General features: G+C 36.7%; 2 protein-coding genes across 4 annotated transcripts; both read right to left on the reverse strand.

The window, feature by feature from the left end:
* Positions 1-1,511: 1,511 nt before the first annotated feature.
* On the reverse strand, positions 1,512-6,678 carry LOC122141017 (MARVEL domain-containing protein 3-like). The gene is made up of 4 exons (XM_042746746.1): positions 6,421-6,678; positions 5,721-5,832; positions 5,519-5,628; positions 1,512-2,351 (listed from the first exon to the last, which is right to left on the reverse strand). The coding sequence occupies exons 2-4, from the start codon at positions 5,828-5,830 to the stop codon at positions 1,696-1,698; spliced, it is 876 nt and encodes a 291-aa protein (XP_042602680.1). The 5' UTR covers positions 5,831-5,832; positions 6,421-6,678; the 3' UTR covers positions 1,512-1,695.
* A 4,834-nt stretch (positions 6,679-11,512) lies between these two features.
* LOC109098231 (meprin A subunit beta-like) lies at positions 11,513-23,630 on the reverse strand. 3 transcript variants are annotated; one of them, XM_042746735.1, is made up of 15 exons: positions 23,482-23,630; positions 23,185-23,265; positions 22,928-22,946; positions 22,757-22,807; positions 22,628-22,671; positions 22,292-22,370; positions 22,024-22,141; positions 16,401-16,579; positions 16,047-16,265; positions 15,058-15,210; positions 14,076-14,291; positions 13,531-13,998; positions 13,205-13,390; positions 13,015-13,127; positions 11,513-11,841 (listed from the first exon to the last, which is right to left on the reverse strand). In XM_042746735.1, exons 2-15 carry the CDS (start codon positions 23,239-23,241, stop codon positions 11,800-11,802), a joined length of 1,944 nt encoding a protein of 647 aa, XP_042602669.1. In that variant the 5' UTR covers positions 23,242-23,265; positions 23,482-23,630; the 3' UTR covers positions 11,513-11,799. The 3 variants fall into 3 exon arrangements, with proteins under 3 accessions (XP_042602669.1, XP_042602667.1, XP_042602668.1); XM_042746733.1 differs by having other exon boundaries at positions 22,757-22,816; XM_042746734.1 differs by having other exon boundaries at positions 22,757-22,816; positions 23,185-23,321; positions 23,482-23,616.
* Between the last annotated feature and the right edge of the window lie 4,034 nt (positions 23,631-27,664).

A 27,664-nucleotide genomic window follows, 5' to 3' on the forward strand; every position in this document is an offset into this window, starting at 1 on the left:
CATGGACATAGCCAGGGTTTGAAAATTAGTGTGGTCTGGGTGGGAATTGTGCTATAATAACCCCACTCATTATACACACTAAACACTTTAAAAGAGACAGATTTGTAGATGTTTGTGAAAGATGTTTTTTCTGTTTTGGAGGAATGAGCATTGTTAAATTATATCACGTTGCACCATTACTTTAGGTTAGAGGTATATCATTTTATCAGTTGTTTATTATTCATTCAGCAATACATAGGCCTATTACTGTTATAGTTTTCATTAATAAAAATTGCTAGATGATAACTTTGTCTAGTGCCCTTATGAATGTTGTTGGCATGACTTTGTGAAAATTTAAATACAATAAGAAATAGCATAGACGTAACGTGCTTTTTCTACAGATCTCTGCACTGGTGTTATATGCTACTGTTTAGATAGCATTGATAACATTTCTAACAGATAATATCTTGATGTGGTTTTTCGTGGTTTGCCTTACCAAATGTGGTATCTTGTCAGCAATAACATGTCTGTGGGCTCTTTTGATTACTATCAGTTAAAATTCTGTCAGTGTTGCCAGATATTGCTATGAAAACAAATACAAATAAATAAAAATATCTTTCCACCTGTAGTCACTAAAAGCCAACAAACTCTCTGTTTAGTCTGTTTTTAGGAAGGCTTCAACTTTGGTGTTCAACATATTGTTTCAGAAACAAATAATTAAATATTGAAATTTAAACTTAATTTGGTTGTTTTTATGTTGTTAAAGTTAACTTTAAGAAAATAAATATCAAATGTTGTCAAATGTTGAACTGTCTTTAGCAGCCTCCCTTCCCTCTTTCTCTCTCTGTCTTTTTTGTGAAGCCTTTTTTTTTTTTTTTTTTTTTATTTTTGTCTACAAAGTGTGCCAACAACAGTAAATTTGGTGTTATCTATATTAGATCTGATCAGGTGCAATAATTTGATTAGACAATCTAATTCTAAGAACATGGATATTTTGCACAACACTTTTAGAAGGCTGAGACATTACCGAAAAAAAAACAACAAAAAAAACTACCAACTAATAACTAATTACTAAATTACTAAATTCAGCGGATCAACCATCTGGATCGTAATGCATCTACCTGGTAATGAACGAGCTTCCGGGACTGTGGTCTCCACTCTCCAGAGAGCGGCAAACAAGTTGTGAGTGATGCTGCGGAGCGGGCGGGAAACACGGAGCGGATTAGCGGAATCAGCGGATCTTTAGTGGAGCGGTAACAGACAGCTTTGAGCTGGGATGATGGGGGGGTTGATGAGAGGGGCACCTCAGCTGAAGAGGGCAAAGGGGCAGTGGCTTTAGCCACCAGGCCACCCCCCTGTGCACATCCCTGCCAACAAAAGATGTTAAATAAATGTATACATGTTAAGTAAACCTACTGTCTCTTAAAAAAAAAAAATTCTGGGCTTTGATCTCACAGCTGCATCACTCTATTGCACTTATTTCATTAAAACAATGAATATATTTTTGCATTCACTTTTTATTTATTTTTTAATTATTTTATTAATGAGGCTTAATGCCACAGTTTTAATTTATTATATACAGGAATTATTCAGTATTTATTAAATGAAAGAAAAAAATTCTAAAAACAGGTTTCTCACAGTCAATTTTTTTTTAAAGTAAAAAAACAAAACCAGTTTATGTACAACCAAATCCAGAGTCCTTTTTTTCTGCACAACTCAGACATAATTGTCAGGATCAAGAGGTGTTTGCAGAGGACCTCTGGGTTGTTCTCTGCGTTCGGCTTCAAAGTGGTCACGCTCCTTAAAGTAACGACTGACGTCCTGGATTGTTTTTCCCGTAAAAAAGGTCCCAACAGCATACAGAATTGCGGTTATAATTCCAAACAGTGCGACAGCTGCATCCCCCCCATTCACACTACAGTTCATCCAGGTATATCCATTACGAGCATACAGTCGTTCACGCCGAAAGCACACATCAGTTGAGTTCACAGAGACCACGAAGTGCAGATACAAACCTACTGCAACAACGTAAGCCACTGCACCAATGATCTGGAATGCAAACTGTCCAATCAGGAGCTTCCGTGGAAGCATGTGGGGGGGTTTGCTGCTGGACACTATGAATAGGAGTGAAAGTGCACCAAAGGTAAGGCTGAAGGCCACACCACCATAGACTCCTGGTGCTCTCAGCTGTCCATACTGCATGTCAAGCTCACGCACCTGCTGCAGCTCCACCCCCTCAAAAGGAATGATGGCGTCAACGAAGCTTGTTCCGCCCATACCCATCGCAGACATGCCCAGCTGTGACATGTGAGCAGCCACCACGCAGATGAGCACCAACGCATTGGTCAGGACGCAGCATATTAGCACAATACCTGAAACAAACACAGAAACACATGCAACTACGAAACTGCAAACTTGTTTAGACCGGGAGGTTTCTTAACTTTTTAATGCCTAAATCTTCCAAATATAATGATGAGTCATGTGAGGTATGCCCATCGTTACATTTTCTAAAGATTCCAAATAAACATTTTAAATATTTACTCTGTATTAAGCTATAAGGGTAGGGTTTCTATCCAATATTATGATATAAAATAAATGGTTTAGTCTTGGCTAACAGACGTAAATAAAAAAAATAAAAAAAAACAAGATCTCATCACAGTATTAATTTGCCTGTCCAACTTTAAGTCACTATCCAGAACAAATCCCAGATTTTTTACACTACATTTAACAAAACCAGTTAAAGAAGTTGCATTAAAGCACTGAAGCACATCATGCTTTCTAGGGCCAAACACAATAACTTCAGTTTTGTTTCTAAAATTTTGCAGCCATCCAGTCCTTAACATCATGTAAGCATGCTGATAGGTGAATTTGAATTTAACTCTCTCACGGGCAAATAAATCTGCGTATCATCAGCATAACAATGGAATGATACTTCATATTTCTGAAAAATAGCCCCCGACGGTAGCATATAAAGGGAAAAAAAGAATTAGAGCAAGAATTGTTCCTTGTGGGACTCCCCAAGGAAGATAAAATCTTGAAGAATTACAGCCCCCAATACTAACAGAAAAAAAATCTGTCCGTGAGATAAGATCTAAACCATTTAAGAACATTACTTTATAGGCCAACCCAGTGTTCTAATCAGTTAATTAAAATCTCATGGTCCACCATATCGAATGCTGCACTAAGGTCAAGCTAAATTAAAATAACATTTTCGCCATTATCCAGTGAAACAAATATGTAATTTAATACTTTGACCAAAACTGTCTCAGTGCTATGGCAGGGCTTAAAGCCCGACTGAAAGGGCTCACCAATTTAATTCACAGTGATATGTGCTTGGAATTGGTTAAAGGGGTCATAGGATGGCCATTTTCCACAAGTTGATATGATTCTTTAGAGGTATTAATGAAAAGTCTGTAACATACCTTAGTTAAAATTTCTCAATGGTTGTGTAAAAAAAACACCTTTTTACCCTGTCAGCTCTTTTCAGAGCACGCAGTTTTGTAGCATTTTCCTTTAAATGTTAATAAGCTCTGCTGACCCACCCCTCTCTTCCGAGCCACTCTCAGACAGACTGTTTACTTTAGCCACATTCATCGTGAAACTTGCTAATTAGCACATTAGGAAAGGCGATTTGCAAAGATTAATTTAAAAAAAAAATTTGATTCACAAATGATTCGCCCGAACATAGACTCATTTAGGTAACGTAGGTCAGAGGCGCATTATCTTCAAAAACACAAAGTAATGTTAATCCACTGCGTCTTCAGCGACTCGACGTCGGAAGTAAATGATGACTGCTATAGTCATTACTACACCCAACAACAGAACACCTCAATCACTTAGGAGTCATTCTTGTCTACATCTGCTCCGGCGGTGAAACAATGGTGGACTGATGACAACTTATTCAAGGGTGGGTCTAAGGTAAGACGCCAGTCCAGTCTGTGCTGAAACGCCACTGTCAATCAAACTATCAAGGGAGGGGCCTGTTTTTGTGACGTCACATAGCCAGGCATCTGAGATCGCCTCGATTTGAGAAAGGGGTAAAGATTTGAGCAGATTTAAAAAAAAAAAAAAACACTGGGTGGATTTTTATCATTTTAGGGTGGTTGTGTACACACATCGCCAACAAACATTTCAGTTCAAACAACTTGTAAAAGTGCATGCAGCATCATATGACCCCTTTAAAGACCACTTTTTCTAAGACCTTGGCTAAAAAGGGTAAATTTGAGAACGGTCTAAAATGATAAGTATCCTCTATGGCCAAATTAGGCCTTTTTAATAATGGGAGCAACTGTAGCATGCTTAAAATCTGCTGGACAGGTGCCCTTGCTAAGGCATTTGTTAATTTGGTTCAACACTGTGGTCCCTACACTAGCAAAAATCTGCTTAAAAAGACGAGGTGACATAACATCACCTCTAGATGAAGAAGGCTTAAGATGTACAACAATATCCACCAAAACCGGAAGGGTAATATGATGGAATTCTCTCCATTCCGTGCTACAATGCAAAGCCAGGTCAAAAGATGGAACCACCTGAAACTTTGGTATTTTAGAATGTAAACCAACAATTTTATCATTAAAAAATTCAAAAAGGATTAATAACTAAATATAAAAGTTGACTAGTAATTTTTAAAATGTAAAATTAACATTTTTATTCCTTAAGTTTTTTTTTTTTCTTGAATAAAATACATACAGAATCAGAATCTTAAACCTCACAGAATCACATAATTCATCTTGTTTAATTAATTTAATATATACAAACTCCCCAGATTCTGTTAATAAAAGTGTTCGAAAACAAGAAGCAGAAATACAAGAGGAAATATAGAGGCCTTCAAATATTGTGTTGGAAAATGGTTGGACTTTAAGTCAAAAGGGATGAGAATCACTATATAAAACCCCCTTACTCCCACAAAGACAATCAATATATCTGTAAGTGCCCTTAAATTACAATTTTATTGTAGTGTGCAACTGAGCATGTTTTTAAGTGTGTGAAAGAAAAACAAACTGTCATGTATGTGCACCATTTTATGAACTTTTGTTTATACAAGCAAGCAAATACAGGTCACCTGCTGACAAAACAGCAAGTGAAACACATTTTTAATATATTCAAATAAAACTTGACTTACATACAGTAATACACATAAACGGTAATACACTGTATATGCTATGCCTGGTCCATGTGTTGCGAGAATGAGACAAAATGTTACATATCTCTCAGGGTTTGCAAATGAAAGATTGGTATCAACAAGCTTAAAAAAGCCAAACCGGTTAGACCAGGAGAAAGGAGGAAGGGGGGTAAAATACATTGTGTCGTGTCAGAAGGTGTGACTTGAGCTAGACTGAAACCAGACCTGTGTGAGGGCATGTTTGACAAATCATGATCCCAGTACTGACACCCAAATTCAGAGAATTACCTGAAACTGGTTTTAGACATTTTGACATAGTTGTTAGGATACATAATTCCAACATGCATACTGCAGCGTTTGTCTTAGAGTCTAACATTCATCTCCCATCCATAGCTGCATCCGTCTGTGAATGCCTACCTCTCCTGGAACAGATGTAAGAGCACTTTGACTCCCGGTGCTCCTCTCGAGGAGCGCTCCTCACATGTCTCTGAGAACCTCTGGGGTAGTACGGTGGCCGGCCAGATGACCTGGGTCAGATACAATTATAAAAGATGAAAAACAAATTCCAGTTTAACTGTATATGTTGTTGTTTATTTGAACAGGCAGAATGTCGTCTTACCTCTCACTAGGATTGTCTCGTCGGCTGCGGGGCTCTCGGTCTCGCCTCTCACTATAGTGTCCCCCATTTCTCTCCCTCTGCGGACGATGGTTTCTGGACGGCTGGCTCATTCCTTCATGATGGAAATATGCTTTGGTGCATTATGTGTTTATAGCATAAGTTTTCATATTTTACAAAACCAGGGATCCTGATTTTGAAGCAACCCAGAGACCCCAATAAAAAAGGGATGTAATACTTTTCATTAATGACATTGACGTACATACATTTTATGTATATCTCAGTTATAGCTTATAAGTTTTATTTATTTATTTATTTAGAGCACAGACTCACCGTAACATCCAGAGGTCCGTAGACTCTGGATTTATAGAGTAGCCTACAATCTCTATTATTACCCATCATTAACACTACAGTAAACATTTTTAAGTAGGCTAAAGTAGTTTGTATTTAAAAAAAAAAAAAAAAAAAAAAAAAAAAAAAAGCAAATCTGTCAGCTATATCATAATCACAATCCTTCTTTTAACTAAAGACGTTTCCGCTTTCTGCGTCACATTAACGCAAAGCAACCTGCGCCTTAGTATCGGTAAATAAGTTTCACTTGTCTCTTGTTACAACTGACTTCTGCCAAAACATTAAACTTTACTTTTTTCTTAACACATATATCAGATAATGTTTCTAAACACGCAGAACAAACACAGCTTACCTGCTTAATAGACGTCAATCACATTTATTTTGTTTTTCCTAATCAATACGCTTTTTATGCAGACATGAGACTTTAACCGAACCCCGTCAGTGGAATCTCGCGATGATTACCTACAGAATGGGCGGGGTTGAGGAACTGTGATAAGCAGGTGACAGACGCGGCAACAAAATGCAGTCAAACCGCGTTATTTGGTCGCTTACTAAATGATCCAATCCGCGATAACGGGAGCAAGGGTCACGACAGACTGCTGTCTGAGATCACAAACTTGTGTCCGCAACAGAAGTGGCGCTGTTTTGGCTGTAAACTTACGTCAGTAGTGAGAGCAGTGTTTGATTCATTCCAGCGACTCGCTTCATTTGAGTCAGTTCACTAAAAAGATTCATTCACTGATTTGTTCAGTTAATCTCTCTAAGTACTTCTTTAAGCCAGTAGATGGCAATGGGTATGTATAGGTGCGTTCGACTTCATGCAGCACTGCGCAGACCGATCGCAATCTGACTTGAAGCAGTGCATGCCGATTAGAAATTTTGTCTGACTTTGTCTGACTTGAGACACGTGTGGGATGAAAGTACCAAGAGCTACTTGAGGTTTTGTATTTTTTTTTGATTTTTTGTGTTTTTTTTTTTGTTTTTGGAAAGGTGTGGAAAATAAAAATACAGAGAATATCAACATTGCGTAGAAAGAAATGACATTACATGTAAAGCACCATTTATAGACATATGTAACAATAAATAAATAATACAAAACAAAAGCTTTAACAAAACAAATTAAAACTATTAAATAAATTAACTGTTTTAAAAGCCTTAAGATTTTTGGAAGATGAAATTGTTTGCATATACTGTTGAACCTCTTTTTCAAAAACAATATATAAAGGATTTTGATGAGTGAATTTACTGAAGCCGCCGCAGTTTCTCCAGAGCGACTGCAGGAGTGCTGATGATGACAGCTGTATCAATGATCACGTGTGTTTCGGGTTTATTCAAACCTTTTCAATTCCAATAATGCCCACAAATCTGTGTTTTTAGAATGGTGAAAGGTTGTTATTTTTTTATTTTATTTTTATTTATTTTTAGTTATATTGAGCCACCTTTATCATACAATTCAATTCAAGTTTTATTTGTATAGCGCTTTTTACGATACAAATCATTGCAAAGCAACTTTACAGAAAATTACGTTTCTAGAATATTTAGTACTAGCTTATCAGTGATTACTGTCAGCTAATGTGCATATGGCAGAAATGTTCGGAAAAATCAATAAAAGATGTAAAAAAAAACCAGACAATTAACATTATTCACAGCAATTATGCAATCAAACTTATAGCAAAATGTGGTAGTTCTGTACAGTATGTTGTTTCAGGGTTAGCGTCATCTGAGGTCCTCTGAGGGTTTGGCATCATCTCTTCTCAGGTGTTCTGGATCCAGACTGGAGCTTGTGTAAATCCTAGAGTAGCTGCTATTCCAGCCTAGTAAAATTAATTAATTTAACTCAAGCTAAAGAATAACAATGTGCATTTGATCAGATATAACTGCAGTCTAAAATTATGAGATGCATTATTTGAATGTTTGGCCAAAGAGATGTGTTTTTAATCTAGATTTAAACAGAGAAAGTGTGTCTGAACCCCGAACATTATCAGAAAGGATATTCCAGAGTTTGGGAGCCAAATGCGAAAAAGCTCCATCTCCTTTAGTGGACTTGAAAGCCGAACTAAAGTCCATAAACAGTTTTCTCACATAAGTCCCTGTTTTGTCCAGATGTTGCAGGATGAAGTGCAATCCCATGTTGATTGCATCATCCACGGACCTGTTTGCTCAGTAAGCAAACTGCAGAGGGTCCAGTAAGTTGATTTATTTCACTAATTCCATTCAAAATGTGAAACTTGTATATTATATTAATTCATTACACACAGACTGATATATTTCAAATATTTATTTTCTTTTAATTTTGATGATTATAACTGACAACTAAGGAAAATCCCAAATTCAGTATCTCAGAAAATTAGAATATTGTGAAAAGGTTCAATACTGAAGACACCTGGTGCCACACTCTAATCAGCTAATTAACTCAAAACACCTGCAAAGGCCTTTAAATGGTTTCTCAGTCTAGTTCTGTAGGCTACACAATCACGGGGAAGACTGCTGACTTGACAGTTGTCCAAAAGACGACCACTGACACCTTGCACAAGGAGGGCAAGACACAAAAGGTCATTGCAAAAGAGGCTGGCTGTTCACAGACCTCTGTGTCCAAGCACATTAATAGAGAAGGCAAAGGAAAGGAAAAGATGTGGTAGAAAAAAGTGTACAAACAATAGGGATAACCACACCCTGGAGAGGACTGTGAAACAAAACCCATTCAAAAATGTGGGGGAGATTCACAAAGAGTGGACTGCAGCTGGAGTCAGTGCTTCAAGAACCACTACACGCACAGACATATGCAAGACATGGGTTTCAGCTGTCGCCTTCCTTGTGTCAAGCCACTCTTGAACAACAGACAGCATCAGAAGCGTCTCTTTTAAAAAAAAGGACTAGACTGCTGCTGAGTGGTCCAAAGTTATGTTTCTCTGATGAAAGTAAAATTTAGCATTTCCTTTAGAAATCAGGGTCCCAGAGTCTGGAGGAAGAGAGGAGAGGCACACAATCCACGTTGCTTGAGGTCCAGTGTAAAGTTTCCACAGTCAGTGATGTTTGGGGTGCCATGTCATCTGCTGGTGTTGGTCCACTTTGTTTTCTGAGGTCCAAGGTCAACGCAGCCGTATACCAGGAAGTTTTAGAGCACTTCATGCTTCCTGGTGCTGACCAACTTTATGGAGATTTTCCAACAGGACTTGGCACCTGCACACAGTGCCAAAGCTACCAGTACCTGGTTTAAGCACCATGGTATCCCTGTTCTTAATTGGCCAGCAAACTCGCCTGACCTTAACCCCACAGAAAATCTATGGGGTATTGTGAAGAGGAAGATGCGATATGCCAGACCCAAGAATGCAGAAGAACTGAAGGCCACTATCAGAGCAACCTGGGCTCTCATAACACCTGAGCAGTGCCACAGACTGATCGACTCCATGCCACGCCACACTGCTGCAGTAATTCAGGCAAAAGGAGCCCTAACTAAGTATTGAGTGCTGTACATGCTCGTACTTTTCATGTTCATACTTTTCAGTTGGCCAAGATTTCTAAAAATCCTTTCTTTGTATTGGTCTTAAGTAATATTCTAGTTTTCTGAGATATTGGATTTGGGATTTTCCTTAGTTGTCAGTTATAATCATCAAAATTAAAAGAAATAAACATTTGAAATATATCAGTCTGTGTGTAATGAATGAATATAATATACATGTTTCACTTTTTGAATAGAATTAGTGAAATAAATCAACTTTTTGATGATATTCTAATTATATGACCAGCACCTGTATGTGGTGGTGCTGTTGACAGCTCAGTCAAGTCAGAGGAGCAGGCCAGCATCTCAGAGAAGCAGTCAAAGGAAGAAGGCTGACATCAGTCAGGACAGGTACAACAGAGTAATCTTCATTATCAGATAATAGATTCTGGCTTGTACCAATACTGTGAATTTTTCTGCAATAATTGTGTTACAATGATGAACTGGCCTGGATTTTTTTCAATCATCTTTCTTTTTTTCCCTCATTTTGTTTGAGCCAATTCCACAATCTAACAGCAGATTATTTGTTGTGGGTGGTTTTTTTAAAGAGTGTGTCTTTTTTGTTTTGATGTTTTTATTTTGAGAGTTTTGAAAGATGTTTTTTTTGTGCAATATGTGACTTTGCTGCTGCCTGGAATTGAACTGCTGGTTTCATCTGGCCAGAGGAGAACTGACTGAGCCTGGTTTCTCCCAAGGTTTTTCTCCATTCTGTCATTGATGGAGTTTTGGTTCCTTGCCGCTGTCGCCTCTGGCTTGCTGGCTCTGGCAAGTTAGATGTGCAGGTGGATTGATCGACAGTTTTAAAGTGAAGGTTGGAGTCCACCAATGATCAGCACTTAGTCCGCTGATTTTCATCACCATCATTGACAGCCTGACCAACAATGTGAGAAAGGAAACACCATGGGACATGATGTTGTTCTGTGCAACAAAACAAGAAGCGAGGCAGAAGAAAGACTCGAAAGCTGTACCAAAGCCCTAGAGATTAGAGGCATGAAGGTTAGTAGAAAGAAGACTGAGTACATGGCAACAGGCAAAGACACCCAAACAAGATCATCAGACTGAGTGGGGAAGTAGTCCCCAGAGCTAAAGAGTTCAAGTACCTGGGATCCACAGTACAAGAAAATGGAGGGAGAAGTATCAAAAAAGATCCAAGCAGGATGGAACAGCTGGCAAAGAATGAGAGGAGTGATGTGTGATAAGAAGATACCCCCCAGAGTAAAAGGAAAACTTTATTAGACAGTGATCAGACCAGCAATGCTGTATGGAATGGAAGCAGTGGCAGTAAGAAAAGCACAGTACGACAGATGGAAGTAGCGGAAATTAAGTTGCTGCGATTCTCCTTAGGACTAACAAAATATGACAGGGAGCCAAATGAAAATATCAGAAAACATCTGCAAGTGGACGCATTAAGTAACCAGCTGAGAGTAAACAGACTAAGATGTCACGGGCACATTCTGAGAAGAGATAATGAATATGTTTGAAAGAAAGTCAGAAAGATGCTCTTCGGTACAACAAACAAAGGACGGCCAAAAAGGACATGAAGGCCTTGGGCATCAGAGTAGAGGACACAGCAAACAGGAGAAGTTGGAGACCCACAGAGATTGGGATTTAAGCCTGTAGAAGAAGATTGAAAGTCTTCAAGGCAGCTCTACTGAAGGCCTTTAAGGTGACCCGGTCTCAGTCTGTGGCGTTCTGATCTTCTAACTCACATTAACAAAGGCCAGGACGAGGAGTTTGTCCAGAACAAGATTAACCTTCTGCTGGAGCGCATGCAGGATGACAACCAGGTCATGGTCTCAGAGAATTTGATGTTTCTCATATACAGCAGTGCCAATGGACAGCCGCATCTCTTGAAAATTCAGGAATGTAAATAACATTACAATTATTTATAATATAGCACTTTGTTACAGACTACAACATACCACTAATAAACTGTGTGAGCATTAATGGTTGAATACTTCTTTTGATGCTTTTTCATTTATTAATTTTGCAGGCACTTTTATCCAAAGCAACTTACAAATGAGGAATACAAGAAGAAATTTATCTTGAGGCAATGAACATGAGAAGTGTTACTAATCTAGTAATAAAATTTTTTGTTCTTAATAACATTCTTTTTTTAATGCAAGTTATGATTCAGTAGTTCCAGCTCAGTAATGAAGACACAATCTGGCAAATTCTGGAAAGATTTTTTTCTCTCTCTCTCCATTGAGGCTTCTTGATATATCCTGCATCTCATGGGGATCTTTTAGTCCATGGACCCAGAACTCTGGGGTTCTGCAAGAGAAAATTCAGTTTAATGGGAGCAGTGTTGAGAAGGTTAATTTGGAAATGTAATAGGTTACAGATTACAAGTTACCCTACTTAAAATGTAATAAATAATGTATCTATTTCAATTGCTTTATTAAAGTAATGTTTCTGATTACAATCGATTATTTCTGATAATGATTACATTTCAATGGTAATCATTTTCAAACACTTAAAGCAGGTAGGGTTAATCTTTCAGTAGTACTCAACACTGATTACTGTCAGACTTTCAAAATCCTTCTTCACTTGAATTAAGATTATAATCATTTTTATTTTAAAGTAGGGCTGTCAAATGATTAATCATGATTAATCACATCCAAAATAAAAGTTTTGTTTACATAATATATGTGTGCATACTGTGTATATTTCTAATGTATGTATTTTTATTATCTTTTTCATTTTTGTGTTTTATATGAATATGTTATGTTTATATATTAAATATATTTAAATATAATATAAAATATAAGAATATAAATATATAAATGTATATACATGTAAATATTTTCTAAATATATAATTTATGTGTGTGTATTTATATATACATAATAAATATACCCTGTACACATACATATATTATGTAAACAAAACTTTTATTTTGGATGTGATTAATCGTGATTAATCATTTGACAGCCCTATTTTAAAGCACAGCCACCACAAAATCAGATTTTAGCTCAATTTACTTTGAGATCATTCTGAGGTTAAATACTGATTTAAAATTAGAATAAGAAACCATTTAAAAAAAATTATAATAATAAAGCATATACATAAACCTAAATAGGAAATAAAACAGTTAAAATTAAACATTTGTCCTATTCTGTGTCCTAAACTCTTGAAATATCTCATATTTTAGAGAAGTCAATACAATTTGGGAAAGAAATCAATCATATGTATGTGTGTGAAAATATTCAGATAACCCTTTTGTAATCGCTAACATTTTCATAGGTAACTGTAATTTAACCACATTTTTTTCTGAGTAACTGTAACAGATTACAATAACATTTATTTTGTATTCAATAACGTAATTTGGTTACATGTAACTAGTTACTCCCCAACACTGAATGAGAGTTACTGTACATCCATTTACATTTAATAATGGTACAATGATCAAGTATTGGAGGAGAAAACTGGTATATAGGTACATACAACCATCTGTCTCTTTGGCTCCTCTGCATCATGATCATCAATCTCTAATTGCAAGTCTTTAATTTCCGGTCTCCAAGACTCTCTGCTCTGAGTCCCCAAAAGTCCAGTCATGTCTATTGATGAAGTTGAAATTTAAAACTTTTGTCATATTTCATAAGAATTTCACTGGTATTGAATAAGAACTACACACCTTCAAGGGAGAGGAGGAGGATGACATCATCTCCTTTGATGAAGCTTCGACTCTTCAGATGATCATGTGTGACGTAATTGCTGGTACCGTAACCCGGCCCCCGGTAGTATTTACTCCCACCTGCGTCAGTGACTAGACTGCCTACTTTTTGTGGGTTGTCCCATAAATACTCAACATTACCCATGGCTGCACAAAGAGAGAAGATACTATTTATAAAACACATATTGACTTTCATCTCTAAATAATCTGTAACCAAGTATCTGTACTTAGCATATCAGCATTAATGGCACATAAAAATGACTAATATCTATAACTTTGTATCTTACAGTCAGTGAAGGTCATGGTTGGATCTGTAGTGACCATCTTAATGTTGTTCATGCGATGTTGGATGTCTGGATTCTGGTCCATCAGCTCCATGGATGCCTGACGCCACGGACATGGCCACTGAAGATTGTTGTCTTTGGGTCCAGAGGTCAAGTGGAAGTAGACTGCCGTTTTATTTGGACTGTCCTTCAAGCCATTAATGTACAAACCAATCTGAAATGAGTAACCATCTGGGGATAGGAAGCGGGGGCTGTAGGTTTTGGAACCGGCAGGGGTTGTAGCGAGAAGTCTGGTAAAATCACGAATGCGCCAAGTGTATTGAGGACACTTGGTCTCTGAGAGGTTCATGTCATCCAGAGACAGACCACCCTTTGATGGTTTTCTTCCTTTAACTCCTTCAAACACCACTCTGAATTTATCAGAGACATTTAGCGTAACATGATATAGTTCCCAGGAGCCTTGAAGTCCACCTAGGTTGTGCAAGTATAAGTTACCCATAGGCTAAAATGATTTATCTACTGGTGTTTTAAACATAAAGAATTATTACCTCTGATCTTCTGAATGAGTCTCAGGGCTCCTTTGGGGTTTTTAACTGTGTATTCAAGCACCCAGATTTTTAGCAGGTCATCAACGCCCCCGCTGTTGTAGTGATAGAACTGCAGGCACTGTGAGCGTCTTTTGGGGTGAAAGAGGCGACTTTCCAGGAAAGCATTGTCACCCTGGGTTCCTGTGGCTGTGCTGAAATGCATGAAGAACCCAACCCCTGTGGAAGTATAAACTTTATTATATAATAAACCATTAAGCCAGCCTTCTCACTTTCTTTTTGGACCTTATAATGAAGTTTAAAAATAATTTTGCATGTCATATTGCAATCCTTGACAATAAATGTCTAGAGAAGGTCAAAGAATATTTCCCTATGGTATCAGTAAAATGTGTTTATCATGAAGACCAAAGTGCCACCATCAAAAAAGAGGTATCAGTGTAGGATTATGGACTATGAATTATTCAACTTTTTACAAAATGGTTTTGTAACAAAAATTAAAATAAAACAAAGTCTTCCATGTGACACAGGGAGTGTCACATAAGGAGTTTCTAATATAGCTGCTGAGAGAGTGACTGTAAGTTTGACATTTATTTTTATACTTCTCTATGTTTTGATTCCTCTTGTAAAGTCATGAAAATGCAATAGTAGATTTTTTTTTCTTTTACAGTTGGTGTAAACTTTCAATATCACAAACACAACACTTCTGCTTGATGTGACTCACAGTGACACGAGTCTGGATTTTTGATGCATCACAACTAAAGATAGTTGCTTTTATATGGAGTTTGGACAAATGAGGTTTCAAAATGGGCGGGGCTACTGAGCATGATGGAAAAAACAATTGTGAAATTCTCTTAACTCACTTGCATGAAGTTTTATCGCTAATGATCCTGTGGCTCAAAAATGGCACTTTTCATTGTAAATGAATGCAGAACTCAGTTGGCTTGTGTTGGGTTGAATCCTGCCTTGTGGTTAGGAGTGTTCATACCTTGACATCGACCCAGGTTGGTGTAGTCCGTCTGTGGACCGCCCTTTACTCTTTGTACACGAGCCCATTTGGCATTTCCACCATCACCCTGGATCATACCACAGATATTTGGCTCCTCAAACTGGCAAGAGTCCAGAAAAATTGAGGCTGTAGCTGGAAGAATTATAAAAAAATGTTTAGGACAAGATGAGTATGAGAATCAAAGTATTAGTTGAGCAAGTAGTCTTTATCTTTTCAGTCAAACTAATATTAATATATTTATTAAAAAAACAATGGAGGATTATTCCACAGAAAGTGCTTAAAGGGTTACTTAAAAATTTTGTCATTAATCACTTTCCCCCTTGTCATTCCAAACCCGTAAAAGCTTTGTTTGTCTTCGGAACATAATTTAAGATATTTTGGATGAAAACAGGGAGAGTTGAGACTGTCCCATAGACTGCCAAATGAATAACAGTGTTAAGGTCCAGGAAAGTATGAAAAGCATAGTCTGAATAGTCCTTCTGCCATCAGTGATTCAACCGTAACCGTAAAAATAATGACTTTATTCAACAATTCCTCTCCTCTGTGTCTGTCTAAATCAGTGTAGCGCCATTTTGGCAATTCTGAGCTGTATGCAGGCGGCACAGAAGAGCATACGCCATCTGCGTACAGCTCAGATTTGCCAAAATGGCGCTAGGCTGATTTGGAGAGACACAGAGGAGAGGAATTGTTGAATAAAGTCGTTATTTCTGTTTTCTTCGTGTACAAAAAGTATTCTCAGCGCTTCATAATGTTACGGTTGAATCACTGATTGCAGATGAACTATTCTGGCGATGCTTTTCATACTTTCCTATTTGACAGTCTCAAGCCTACCGGTTTTCATCCAAAATATCTTAAATTTTGTTCCGAAGAGGAACAAAGCTTTTAAGGGTTTGGAACGACATGGGGGTAAGTGAATAATGACAAAATTTTCAGTTTGGGATGGAGTATCCCTTTAATCATATACTTACTACAATTGTAAAGCCGGTTCAGCTTGAGCAGGTCACTGTCACTAAACTCCATGCGTTGACCAATCACATCCAAGAATTCTGGTATTTTAGTAACAATGGTTGGCTTACTGCCTATGCTGAAAGCTTTCTTACTGTAGTGCATGACTGAACCATAATCATAAGGCACACCGAGAGAGCTTGACTCTGTTTCATTATGTAAATTAAAGTTGTGCTCATGACCTAAGTAAGAAACAAACCACGAAACAGTTAATGAAATAGTTTGTATTTAATATTAGTATATTTACAGATTTTAGGAGTTTGGCAAGACAGAATGATGTTATTATTGATGCTTGTATTTAAGAATTCAATAGTTACCCTCTTTAATCCGGTCCCACATGATGGTGACGTAGTCGTCTCTGTCAGATCTGGATTGCTCGTGCCAGAAACCCAGCGCATGCAGTAACTCATGCTCCACTGTTCCTAAACTGTCACAGCCTGCACCAATTGACAAGTTTTGTTTCCCCATCCGTCGATTCCCCACCATTGAGTAACATCTGATTGAACATAAAAACATCACCTTTTCATCAACCTGAATTTCACCTTTTTGCAAATATATACACCCCTTAGTTACAGCCAGTGCAATAAAAGCCCAAATGTCTGCACACGGAGCATTGTTTGCACATTGTCCCAATGTTTGTAATAGCGCATGACACTGGAATGGAGACTGTTGTGCAAAATAACAGAGAATGCGGAGATGGCCAATGAAACCATTTTGGAGGCGATAGTAAATCTGGAAAGGAGGGTTCATGTGAAGCTGGTGGATTTAAGTGAAAAATCCAAACAAAGCATCACCATGATTGTAAGCCTATTGAAGGCGATTCAGTTCAACATGGAAGAGGTGAATGAGTGCAATAATAAAAATAAAAAAAAAAGATTGAAGGACTTGGAGATACAAAATGATCATCTTCGCAAGAATCGTGATCTTAAGGAGAGGGTTAGAGAACAGGAATGAGGTGGTGCCTCTGTACCAAAGGTATAGAAGAGAAAAAAGATAAGGATATTCGATCACTTGTCAATCCATTACAATTTTAGAATAGATTTACTCGATTGTGGTGAGGTGGATTTCTTCTTCTTCTTCTTCTTCTTCTTCTTCTTCTTCTTCTTCTTCTTTTTTAAGCATTTTGGTTTTGGAGTAAGATTTAAAAATGTAATTTAAATGTAATATACTATTATATTATATAACAATGAGCTCTACAGCTGTAGGTCATGGAACCTGCAAAATATTCCTAAACTAAACTAAAAGGGGAATTCATTAAGGTTGTGGTAGCTCTCCAAGACTGTTTATAATGGCTGCAGAGCTATTATCTATACTGATTAAAAAATAATAATGCTATTGTGTTGGATAGGCAAACAATAATATGGCATATTAGTTTGCATAGATAAATGTAAAACAATATTAAATCAATGGCTGCAGAGGGATCTTACAATCTTTGGAAGACTTATTTTGTCTAAAATGGATAGTTTGTCCATACTCATATACCCAGCCTCCTCCTTACCCATATCAACATGAATTATTAATGCGATAAATAAGACAAATTTTAAATAATGTCAGTACATAAGAAAGGATAACATGATTAAAAAGTATGAAAATCATTCATTTCGTAATAACCAGGGACGGACTGGGAGTAAAAAAAACAGCCCTCAATTTTCTCCCAAATAGGCCCACCACAACTACAAACAGTTGCTAATATCTCAAAATATTACAGCAATCCTATCGCATTTATGGCAAATAACATCACAAAACCCATGGTGAACCTGCTGACAAAAATAATAGAAACCATCACAGAAATTCTAAGGATGTTCACTATAAATACCATTACAAACATTACAAACCATCAACTTTTAACCATTAAAACCATTAAATAATGGTTTCCTGAAGTGTGTTTTGGGACATATTACATTAGGATTTAGTGGTTTTTAACAAAAGCCACCAATAGAAGGCGACCAATTAGCAGTAGAGACCAACAGGCACCATTACAGTTTACATTAAAATCAATACAATTTTCATTATAGCCAGTAAAACCATTACAAATTATCTGATGGTTTCTTTTTATTCAGCAGGGGATTGAAATAAATGTATTGTTGTATGAACTAAAACACTTTAACTACATAAAAAGAGCAGAATGCAAAATGTATAAAATGACAATGATAAACATAAACCTAGAATCTAGAAACTTGAAAACTGTGTGTCATGTTAATAAGACTAAATATATTAAAGGCTACTTCATTTACTCTATTTTCTAACTCAGTATCTCTCAAATGTAACCTGTTGTAGAATCGCTGCTGTATCTTTACGAATGAATATTCATGTCAGACAATGCGGAGTGATAAATAGCAGTGAACTATGGAACTAGGACTAGGGGTGTTAAAGAATTGTGTTGTGAAGTAGGGTAATAGTACAACTCACTATATACACTATAAACACTTTAAAAGAGACAGGCATGTAAATGCTTGTAAAATATATTTTCTCTGTTTTAGAGGGATGATCATTTTTAAATCACAGCCTATTTATTGCATCAAAATTTGTTAATACTTTACTATGGGGTGGATAATTTTATCAGTTGCTTATTATTCATGTAACAATACATATTACTGTTATAGTTTTCATTAATAATCATTAGTGAATAGATGCTAACTTTGTCTGGTGCTTTTATGAATGGTTTTAGCATGGCTTTGTGAAAATTGAACTACTTTACTGAATGATATAGCACAGTGAGTCTCAAACTTTTTTCAGCGTTGTACCCCCTGGGGCATTTTACATTCTTCTGCATACCCTCTCTCTTCCACTTAGACCGCAGTTACACTTTTTCTATTAAAGGACAATATTTGCCCCCTTAAACTGATATACAGGTGCATTTTACCTTTATAGAGGCAAAGATTTTCTATCCTTAATAACTGTATATTAGGTCATGTTTTATATGCTTGTTTCATTCTTAACATTCCAATAAGTGTATTATTAATATAATAAATAAAGCAATAAATGATGGCAAATCGAAGTGATAGGCTATTTATAGACTTAAAAATAAAACCACCAATAGGCGGCAAGTCACTGTCTTAATGAGCCAGGCGTTGCGTCATTCATTCATTCAATCAGTCAGTAATGAAGCAAAATGCTGTAGTTATGAATGGGTTATTAATCACTGACTCTCCGAATCATTCAAAGCTGCAGATTCGTTCACTAATGAAACACCGCTGTATGTTGCTTGGAGATGCACACCAGATGATACGGATTTTGTTGGAACTATTATTTCATTGCAAAATAGAACAAACACGACAATATTTTGTTTAAAATGTAGGCTACATTTAAAATGTAAAATGTTCACTTAATATGACTTTTTTTTTTTTTTTTTAACTGTTGTAAAAATTAATGTCACACTTGCCATTGTTTGGATATTCAGGGAAATTTGCATTCTTGCTCGTATTTTAATCATGAAAACAATTACGCAGGGTATGTGTCTGTATCAAAGAGAGTTTAATCGATCTCAATGTACAGTCTGTGTCAATATTTGCTCTTCATTCTATGAAGTGAAGGTCTACTATAAAGATACATTGAACAGCAGCATGATTTGATAAAGCAGCATTCAGCAGGCATTCTATCACATGCACGCTGCTTGTGTGGATGCAGTGAGTTTTGCCTGCAAAAGATGAGGTAAGCTGATTGGATATCATGTATTTGACCGTTTACAGCACTCCCATATTCCTGTTTTTACATTAGAAGTGGTATTTTGCTTGTCAGAAAGACGTGTTCAGTTTTAATGTTACTTTAAGTTGTGGTAGAATTAAATGAATGCCAAAACTCAGAATTTTGTTTGCGTACCCCCCTTCATCACCTTGTGTACACCAGTTTGAGAACCACTGACATAGCATAGGCCTATATTTCTTCATGGCAAGTGTTTTTGTAGGCTATTTCATTTCATTCTGTAACCTACTTGTTCTACAGATCTATAAACTAGTGTTATTTGCTACTGTTTTTGTCAGCGTTAATAACGTTTATATTTTTTGAGTTTCCCTTACCGAATGTCGTATCCTCTCAGCAATAACCTGTGCTTGGGCTTTTTTGATTACTGTCAGTTTAAGTGCCGGTGTTGCCAGATATTGCTATTAAAACAAAACCCGAATAAATAAATAAAAATAAACCGAACTTATTTAAAATCTTTTGCAAAGAAGATAAGATAAAAAATATTGCTTACCCTAAACTGCAACTTCCCACTTATTAACTTTCTAAAGTGTTAAATTAAGTGTAGATGACAAGTCCAAAAATGCTGGATCTGGCAACACGGAGGCTGCGTCCACGCCCTTACTCACAGCTCTCTCAAGCCTTGTTCACTTCACTTCTCCAGCATCTCGCAGCGATCATTTTTACACCACTGACGCAAAACATTCTTGGAAACTGTCTTAAGCTAGTGGTTCCCAAACCTGTCCTGGAGGACCCCCTGCCCTGCACATTTTGTATGTCTCCCTAGTCAGACACACCCAATTTAGTTCTTGCAGTCTCTACTAATGAGCTGATGAGTGGAATCAGGTGTGTTAGATAAGGGAGACATACAAAAGGTGCAGGGAGGCCTCCGTGACAGGTTTGGGAAGCTGAATTCTACATGTCATGCAGACATTCATATGAGGATTTTTAAATAGCAAATTAGTCATTTAGAGAACAAATTTTATTTCTGAACATGAAAAATTTACCTTATCATAGCTGGCTACGGGCCTGATCACAAACCCACTCTCCTTTGCATCAGTTTCAGTTTTTTTTATAAGCATTAAGCGAAAATAGATTGCATTAACGCACCCTTTTGTAGGCTGTCATTGTCACTTAATCTGACACTTTTTCTTTGATGATGAACCAGCTAGCCAGACTTCTCTAGAACGTCCAGATGGCCAGTCCGCCCCTAACCACCCTTTTTGGTTTATTGTCCCAAGTGCAATCTTCAAAAAAGTGGATGGAATATGTTTCTTTCTACGTTGTGATTTTTAGTGTTCATTAAAACTTCTATCAGCAAGAGCAGCATATTGGAAACTATTGTTCAAGCATAACTCCACACCTCGCAACACTCCAGTTTGGAATAACAGATATATAAAGTTTTTTTTTTTTTATATGGTGCAGCCTTTTTGGAGAGAGGTGCAAAACTGGTTATGTTCAAGGAATGTTAAATTTCCAGCCCTCAATGTGAAGGTAGTAAGGTTTGGTATTTTTCTTGAAAACAAAGAGTTTGGATTCATTATTAATTTCTTGTTGTGTTTAAGGAAGTTTTTTATTCACAAGTGCAGATGGTTTAAATCTAAACTCAACTTTATAAAATGTTGGAATGAGGTAAAACTCTTATACACATTTTTTAAATGTGTTAAAAACAAGAAAGCCCTTAAGTTGACTTCTCTCTTGGATATGTATAAATTAATTTAAAAAAAAACAAAACAAAACGTATTTAAATTTATTTTTTATGCATTTTATGGTTTGCTTATATTATTTTGACTTTTTAAATGTTATTTTATTTTTGGTAGTGCTCATGATGATGATAATGATAATAATAATAATAATAATAATAATAATAATAATAATAATAATAACTCTGTGAACAAGTGACTGATTTCAGCATCTAGTCTAGGGGGCGGGGCGCTTCGGATTATAGAAAGCATTTGACTGGACAGAAAGTTTGATGAGAAGCTGAAAAATCATTTATACATATTGACGGAAGTTAGAGACTGTAAGTTTTGAATGGTTATATCTTCTCAATGCAAATTTTGTCATTGTTTTGGAGCACACAATAGCTTATAGATAACATATTCTTAATAAAGAAATTTTGATTTCATGGAAACTTTAAAAAGAAGTTTTTGTTTGGAAAAAAAAATGAGACCCATTTACATAAATGTGAATAAAATTTAGATTATTGCACAATGTGTGAAGATGAGTTTCAATGTGCGTAGTGTTTTGAAGTTTTCTTACCCTTTGTCTTTAAATACGAAAATGTAGTTTGGCTCTCTACTCCAGGGTTTAAAGTCAATACAGGTCTTGAGTCTGAATTGCTCAAATGCTCTCAGTATCACACCTTTAGCATTGATTTCTATAAAAAAAATAATAATAATAATAATAATACAAAGAGAGAGAACAGTGAGTGAGTAATTTGGGGAAAATCTTAAGTTAGAATTAGAATATCAGATACAGGTCAAATCATAAATGGAACTGAATCAGTTATTATTATATATTCACAGACCAAGGCTGCTGTCGAGGACATAAGGCAAAGTGGTCGGCCAACGATACTTTTCACCCAGAATAGTGTTTCTGTCTTCTCCCTGTGAAATATAAACCAAACATGGATTTATTTTATTTAAATAAAAATTTATTGTTTTGATGTTTGTGATGTTTAGTGTATCTTCCTGTATTTACACATTAGTTTGACCTCCTGAGGTTAATGTTGACATTTTCTGTTGGTTAACAATGTCCTAAACAATTAATTTATTTTTATTTTTTTCAGGCCCGGAGATTCAGGCCCTACTTGTATCCTGCTTGTGGAAAGTAGAATGAGAATTTGCTCAAAGAAAACACTGACCTCATTTATCAGAATGTCTCCTTCCACTAGATCAAGCCCTGCCGCTGTTGAATGAGACAGCAGTTAATGCAAAACTGTTATAGAAATTATGCTACAGATTTAAGACATGATATTAATGTTTCCACAAACCTTCATTTATTTCAAATATATCCAGGTCTTTTCCATTATCCACATCAATCTCTGTATTGCCTATCAAAAATAGGTAAAATTCAAAACATATTATATAAATATAAATAAAATAAACAGTTATGATGATTTAATATATTGTTATATAAAAATGATGTGATTGTTATGACTCACCTGTGAGTGAAGATGTTGGCTTTGTAAAAAAAATATTTGAGAGATGAGTGTCAAAGGTGCACATTTACAACAACAAACTATTACAGTGTAAGCTTTGATATTGTATGAAATAACCACAAACTATCATAAAACTCATTCAGTCTTGAACACGGTCAGTGTATTTTATTATAACAATAGCTGTGTTAGTTTTGCTTTAGCACAATATTAATCAACACATAATCGCAAAATTGTTTCTGACATTTGAATTCTATACTCACCAAACACAGGGCTGTGGCACATACGCACAGAATCAGCAATGTATGGAGAGACGCCATGAGAACTTCACTCTGAGACGCTCTCTTCAGAATATCAGTGCATTGTGTATTAACCAGTTTATAGAACAAAACAGCCTAGTCTGCAATAATACGAGTTTGTATCCGATAGTTTATGATTTATTACACTAATGGTAAACTTGATACAAGTAATTATTGATAATGCTTTGGATAAGAGTTAGGAGTTTAATGGTTTAATGCAACAGTGCACCTAAAATTAAAATTTGCTTAAGATTTACTCACCCTTGTTATGGAAAAATGTTTCCAACTCTTATTGTGAGGCAATAACTCAGAGAGTATTGTAGAATAAGAAAAAAACGGGGTTTATTCTTGCAAGAAAGTCAGACAATCATACAGAGCATCTGCACAGTGTGTGACAAAGAGGAACACTTCGACTCAGTATTTATATCCCAATCAAACCAGGATGTTTCTATCTCATCCAATCATAATGCATACTCAACATACGTCTCCTTTTAGGGTATCTATTTCACAGCAAAATTGAGAGTGTTTAAATTAACACCCATAGTGAAAAAAATAACACCTTTTTGGGGGGTTTATATAGGTCCACACTAAATAGAATTGAATTATTTTATTTTATATCTATTTTCCCTCAGACTAAGGTTAAGTATTTAATGTAAGGCATCTTCCTCGAAGTTTGGGTGTAGGCTGTTGTAAAAGTGAAAGTGAAAGTGGAAGTGAAAGTGGAAGTGAAAGTGAAAGTGACGTGACATACAACCAAGTATGGTGACCCATACTCAGAATTCGTGCTCTGCATTTAACCCATCCAAAGTGCACACACACACACACACACACACACACACACACACACACACACACACACACACACACACACACACACACATACTGTGAACACACACCCGGAGCAGTGGGCAGCCATTTATGCTGCGGCGCCCGGGGAGCAGTTGGGGGTTCGGTGCCTTGCTCAAGGGCACCTCAGTCGTGGTATTGCACAACCTTAGGGTTAGGAGTCAAACTCTCTAACCACTAGCCCACGACTTCCCCGTTCCCACAACCGTCATGAGGGTCAATTTTTTAAATAGAGATTTTTACATCATAAGCTTTGGTTTGTTAGGATAGGACAATATTTGGCTGAAATACAACTATTTGTATATCTGGAATCAGAGAGTGCAATATATATATATATATATATATATATATATATATATATAGATATATATATATTGAGAAAAATCACCTTTAAAATTGTCCCAAATGAAGTCCTTAGCAATGCATATTACCAATCAAAAATTACGTTTTGATATATTTACGGTAGGAAATTTTACAAAATATCTTCATGGAACATGATCTTTACTTAATATCCTAATGATTTTTTTTGCATTAAAATATAATATATATATATATATATATATATATATATATATATATATATATTTTTTTGAACCATACAATGTATGGTTGGCTATTGCTACAAATATACCCAAGCTACTTATGACTGGTTTTGTGGTCCAGGGACACAGATGAGCATCAGGGTGCTTTTAGCTCAAATATTATATTCTTTACCTTATATGGTCAAATATACAGTTAATGCTTCAAGATGAGAACTAAAAAGTAAATAAATGAAACATACACAAGCTTAAATTTCCATTACACACTGTCCTTTTGATTATTCTTTAATCATTTAGTATATACAACCATCAAGACATCTAGCATGTTAATATACCAGGATTCAAAACAGCTATATCATTCTTACACAATGGTTTCTTTGTCATTATCTGATGAACTCAAACTATTACTAAATCTCGGGGGTTTAGTCATCCATGGTGGAATAGGGACTAAATGTGTATACAACATCATTTGGTGATGTATACACATTTTTTTCTCCATTTTTTTTCTCCATTGCTGCTTCTCCTCCATTGTTGCAAAGCTCTGCACGTCTGAAATACAATCAGAAAGTTCAATCATTAGGCAGTAATCTGCAAGCCTCTGTTAATGCCACTTGTTTAACCACTTGGGATGAATAGACTGCAATGACCCCAACAAAAGCACATGTTCCATAGTTACAGCATAGCCAACCTTGTTTTGCCCGTCTCAGGGTCTCTAGAGGCTGACCCCTCAACAAAAAGCATCATATCAGCATTGTCAAAGGGGGTCTCTCTGAGGTCTGGCCATGGCTTGCAAACAGCTTCAAGCACAGTTACAGAGCAAAGTTCTTCCTCCTCTCCCTCTGTTGGTAACTGGTGAATCGACTTGCATTATGAAATGTTTTATAAAATAGTTTTATATATAATTTCAATATTAACAATGTTATTAACATTATATAACTGAGTATTAAGTTGAGTCTGTTTTAGGAGCTTAAAAGATTTAAGATCTGTGTAACCTTTTATACTATTTTTCTAAATAGCTGCCAGTGTTTCAGTAATAGATATCATCTTTCTCACTAAAGGGGTGGAGGAAGGGTTGAGAAACCACAGACTAAGCTTCTTTTGAAGATAACCATGATATGCTTGGTTGATAGTGAACTGTGGGCTAGTGGTTAGAGAGTTTGACTCCTAACCCTTAGGTTGTGGGTTCGAGTCTCGGGCTGGCAATACCACAACTGAGGTGCCCTTGAGCAAGGCACTGAACCCCCAACTGCTCCCCGGGCGCCGCAGCATAACTGGCTGCCCACTGCTCCGGGTGTGTGTTCATGGTGTGTGTTCACTGCTGTGTGTGTGCACTTGAATGGGTTAAATGCAGAGCACGAATTCTGGGTATGGGTCACCATACTTGGTTACCATGCAAATTCTTGAACACCATGTTCTTTGTATCTGCAGGGGTATAAAAAGGTTATGTCTCGCACCCCTCCTTACTTCTTCTTCTTCTCCTTCTTCTTCTCTTCTCCTCTCTCTCTTCACTCTTGTGAAACTTCCACTTTTTGGCTTCACTCGGTAGACTAGTTGGGTGACCCTCAAACCTTAAAATTTAAAGACACAGACTCAGAAATTTATGAAGGTTTTTATTCAAGTGGGATAGTTATTCATTACACCTTGTTTTTGTTAATTGTAGATGGTGTTCAATTAATCATAAATGGATTGTTACTAAAAATATACTAACAGTTGATTTGCATTTTCTGACTTCAAAGGTGATTATTAAAATTAAGTGTTTCATTTTCAAGTTATGATTTGCAGTTTCAGTTTTTCAAACTTTTCTGAATAAATTTGCATATAACTACAACCCAACCATCTGACGTGGATTCGATTCTGCATCAGTTTTTGGAGGCACCGCTGGGATCTCATCGATCCATTGAATTATTGTTGATGCATCACAAGGCAAAATAGAGAGAGGTGAGTGATTCCTCTATTTCTCTTTGTGGGCTTCTGCTGTACAAACTGCCAAGTCTAAGAGCTATATCTGCAGACCCAATTCAATCATTATTCTTGACTGCAGCAAGAGAATGAATTTGGGGCGTACAGTGGTTTAACCGTGAAAACGGGCGCACTCTGTGATTGAGAATGGCAATTTGCGGCATTAAATGTGTTGTACACTGTCTAGGGTTTACTGGCAGTGTGGATAAATATCTGCGTCATACACCTAGCGGGGTTTACCGGGGTGTATAGCGGGCGCTGTCAGGGTTTACTGAAGCGCAAGAGTATTTTGAGACACGTGCTGTTCAGGGTTTACTGCAGCGTGCTGGTTGGATCTAAAGTCGATTCTCGTTTGGATATAGGTTCGGGGAAAAGACTCGGTGGCTTTGGCTCTGGCAGAACCCCACCTAAATTTTAATCCATATAATTGTCAGATGGTGAGATAAAAGGCGAAAAATTTAAAAAAAAAGAATATTTGAAGATAAAGAACACACAAGAGTCAAATTAAGTGCATCTGAAACAAATAAAGAACTTTTTCTCTGTTGGAGGTGTCAGCACATGGACTAATGACTTATGTATTTATGAAAGGGGCTCCTAATGAGTCCCTAACTGCCCAAGTGGTGCCGATTGGCATAAGAAATAAAGAGAAGATTATGCAGAAAATGATTAAAAATTGATTTAGAGAAGCATGGGGTCTGCGTAGACAGTGAATGGGTAATAAAGGAAGTTAATGATCACAAGAAACAAAAGAAATATCCATGTGTGTTGAATTGTCTGGGGATTTCCCAGGCTAGAGGACTTTTGACTGACCGCGTAGGCAGAGTAATGGAAGTGAATAAACTAGCGCAGGCAGCCAGAGATGCTACACAAGATATGTGGGATTGGTTAGACATTGTGACTAAGGAGCCAAGATCTGAAGCAGGAAAAGCTCCTAAAATTGACAACATTGGCAGGAACATGCCTCAAAGCTTAGAAAGGCAATTGGGAAGGCAGGAAAAGATTTTAATGAGACTTCTGATAATGGGGGTATTCAGGTTGCAGAAGTTTCTCCTGGCAGTTTGGAGGAACTTGAGGCTGAATGGGCTGAGTATGTGAAGCTG

The sequence above is a fragment of the Cyprinus carpio genome, chromosome B20 (genome assembly GCF_018340385.1).
Source record: "Cyprinus carpio isolate SPL01 chromosome B20, ASM1834038v1, whole genome shotgun sequence".
Lineage (NCBI taxonomy): Eukaryota > Metazoa > Chordata > Actinopteri > Cypriniformes > Cyprinidae > Cyprinus > Cyprinus carpio.

Bases quoted from the DNA above. Each gene is read 5' to 3' on its own strand.
- LOC122141017 (XM_042746746.1), bottom strand. From the start codon at position 5,830: ATGAGCCAGCCGTCCAGAAACCATCGTCCGCAGAGGGAGAGAAATGGG. The intron at 5,629-5,720 runs GTAAGACGACAT...TATCTGACCCAG, and splicing joins CGAGACAATCCTAGTGAGAG to GTCATCTGGCCGGCCACCGT. The intron at 2,352-5,518 runs GTAGGCATTCAC...TGTTTGTTTCAG, and splicing joins TTACATCTGTTCCAGGAGAG to GTATTGTGCTAATATGCTGC.
- LOC109098231 (XM_042746733.1), bottom strand. From the start codon at position 23,241: ATGGCGTCTCTCCATACATTGCTGATTCTGTGCGTATGTGCCACAGCC. The intron at 13,128-13,204 runs GTGTGTAGTTCT...CTTCATCAATAG, and splicing joins CCTCCTCCTCTCCCTTGAAG to ACATGACTGGACTTTTGGGG. The intron at 11,842-13,014 runs GTATGTACCTAT...TTTCTCTTGCAG, and splicing joins AGCCAAAGAGACAGATGGTT to AACCCCAGAGTTCTGGGTCC.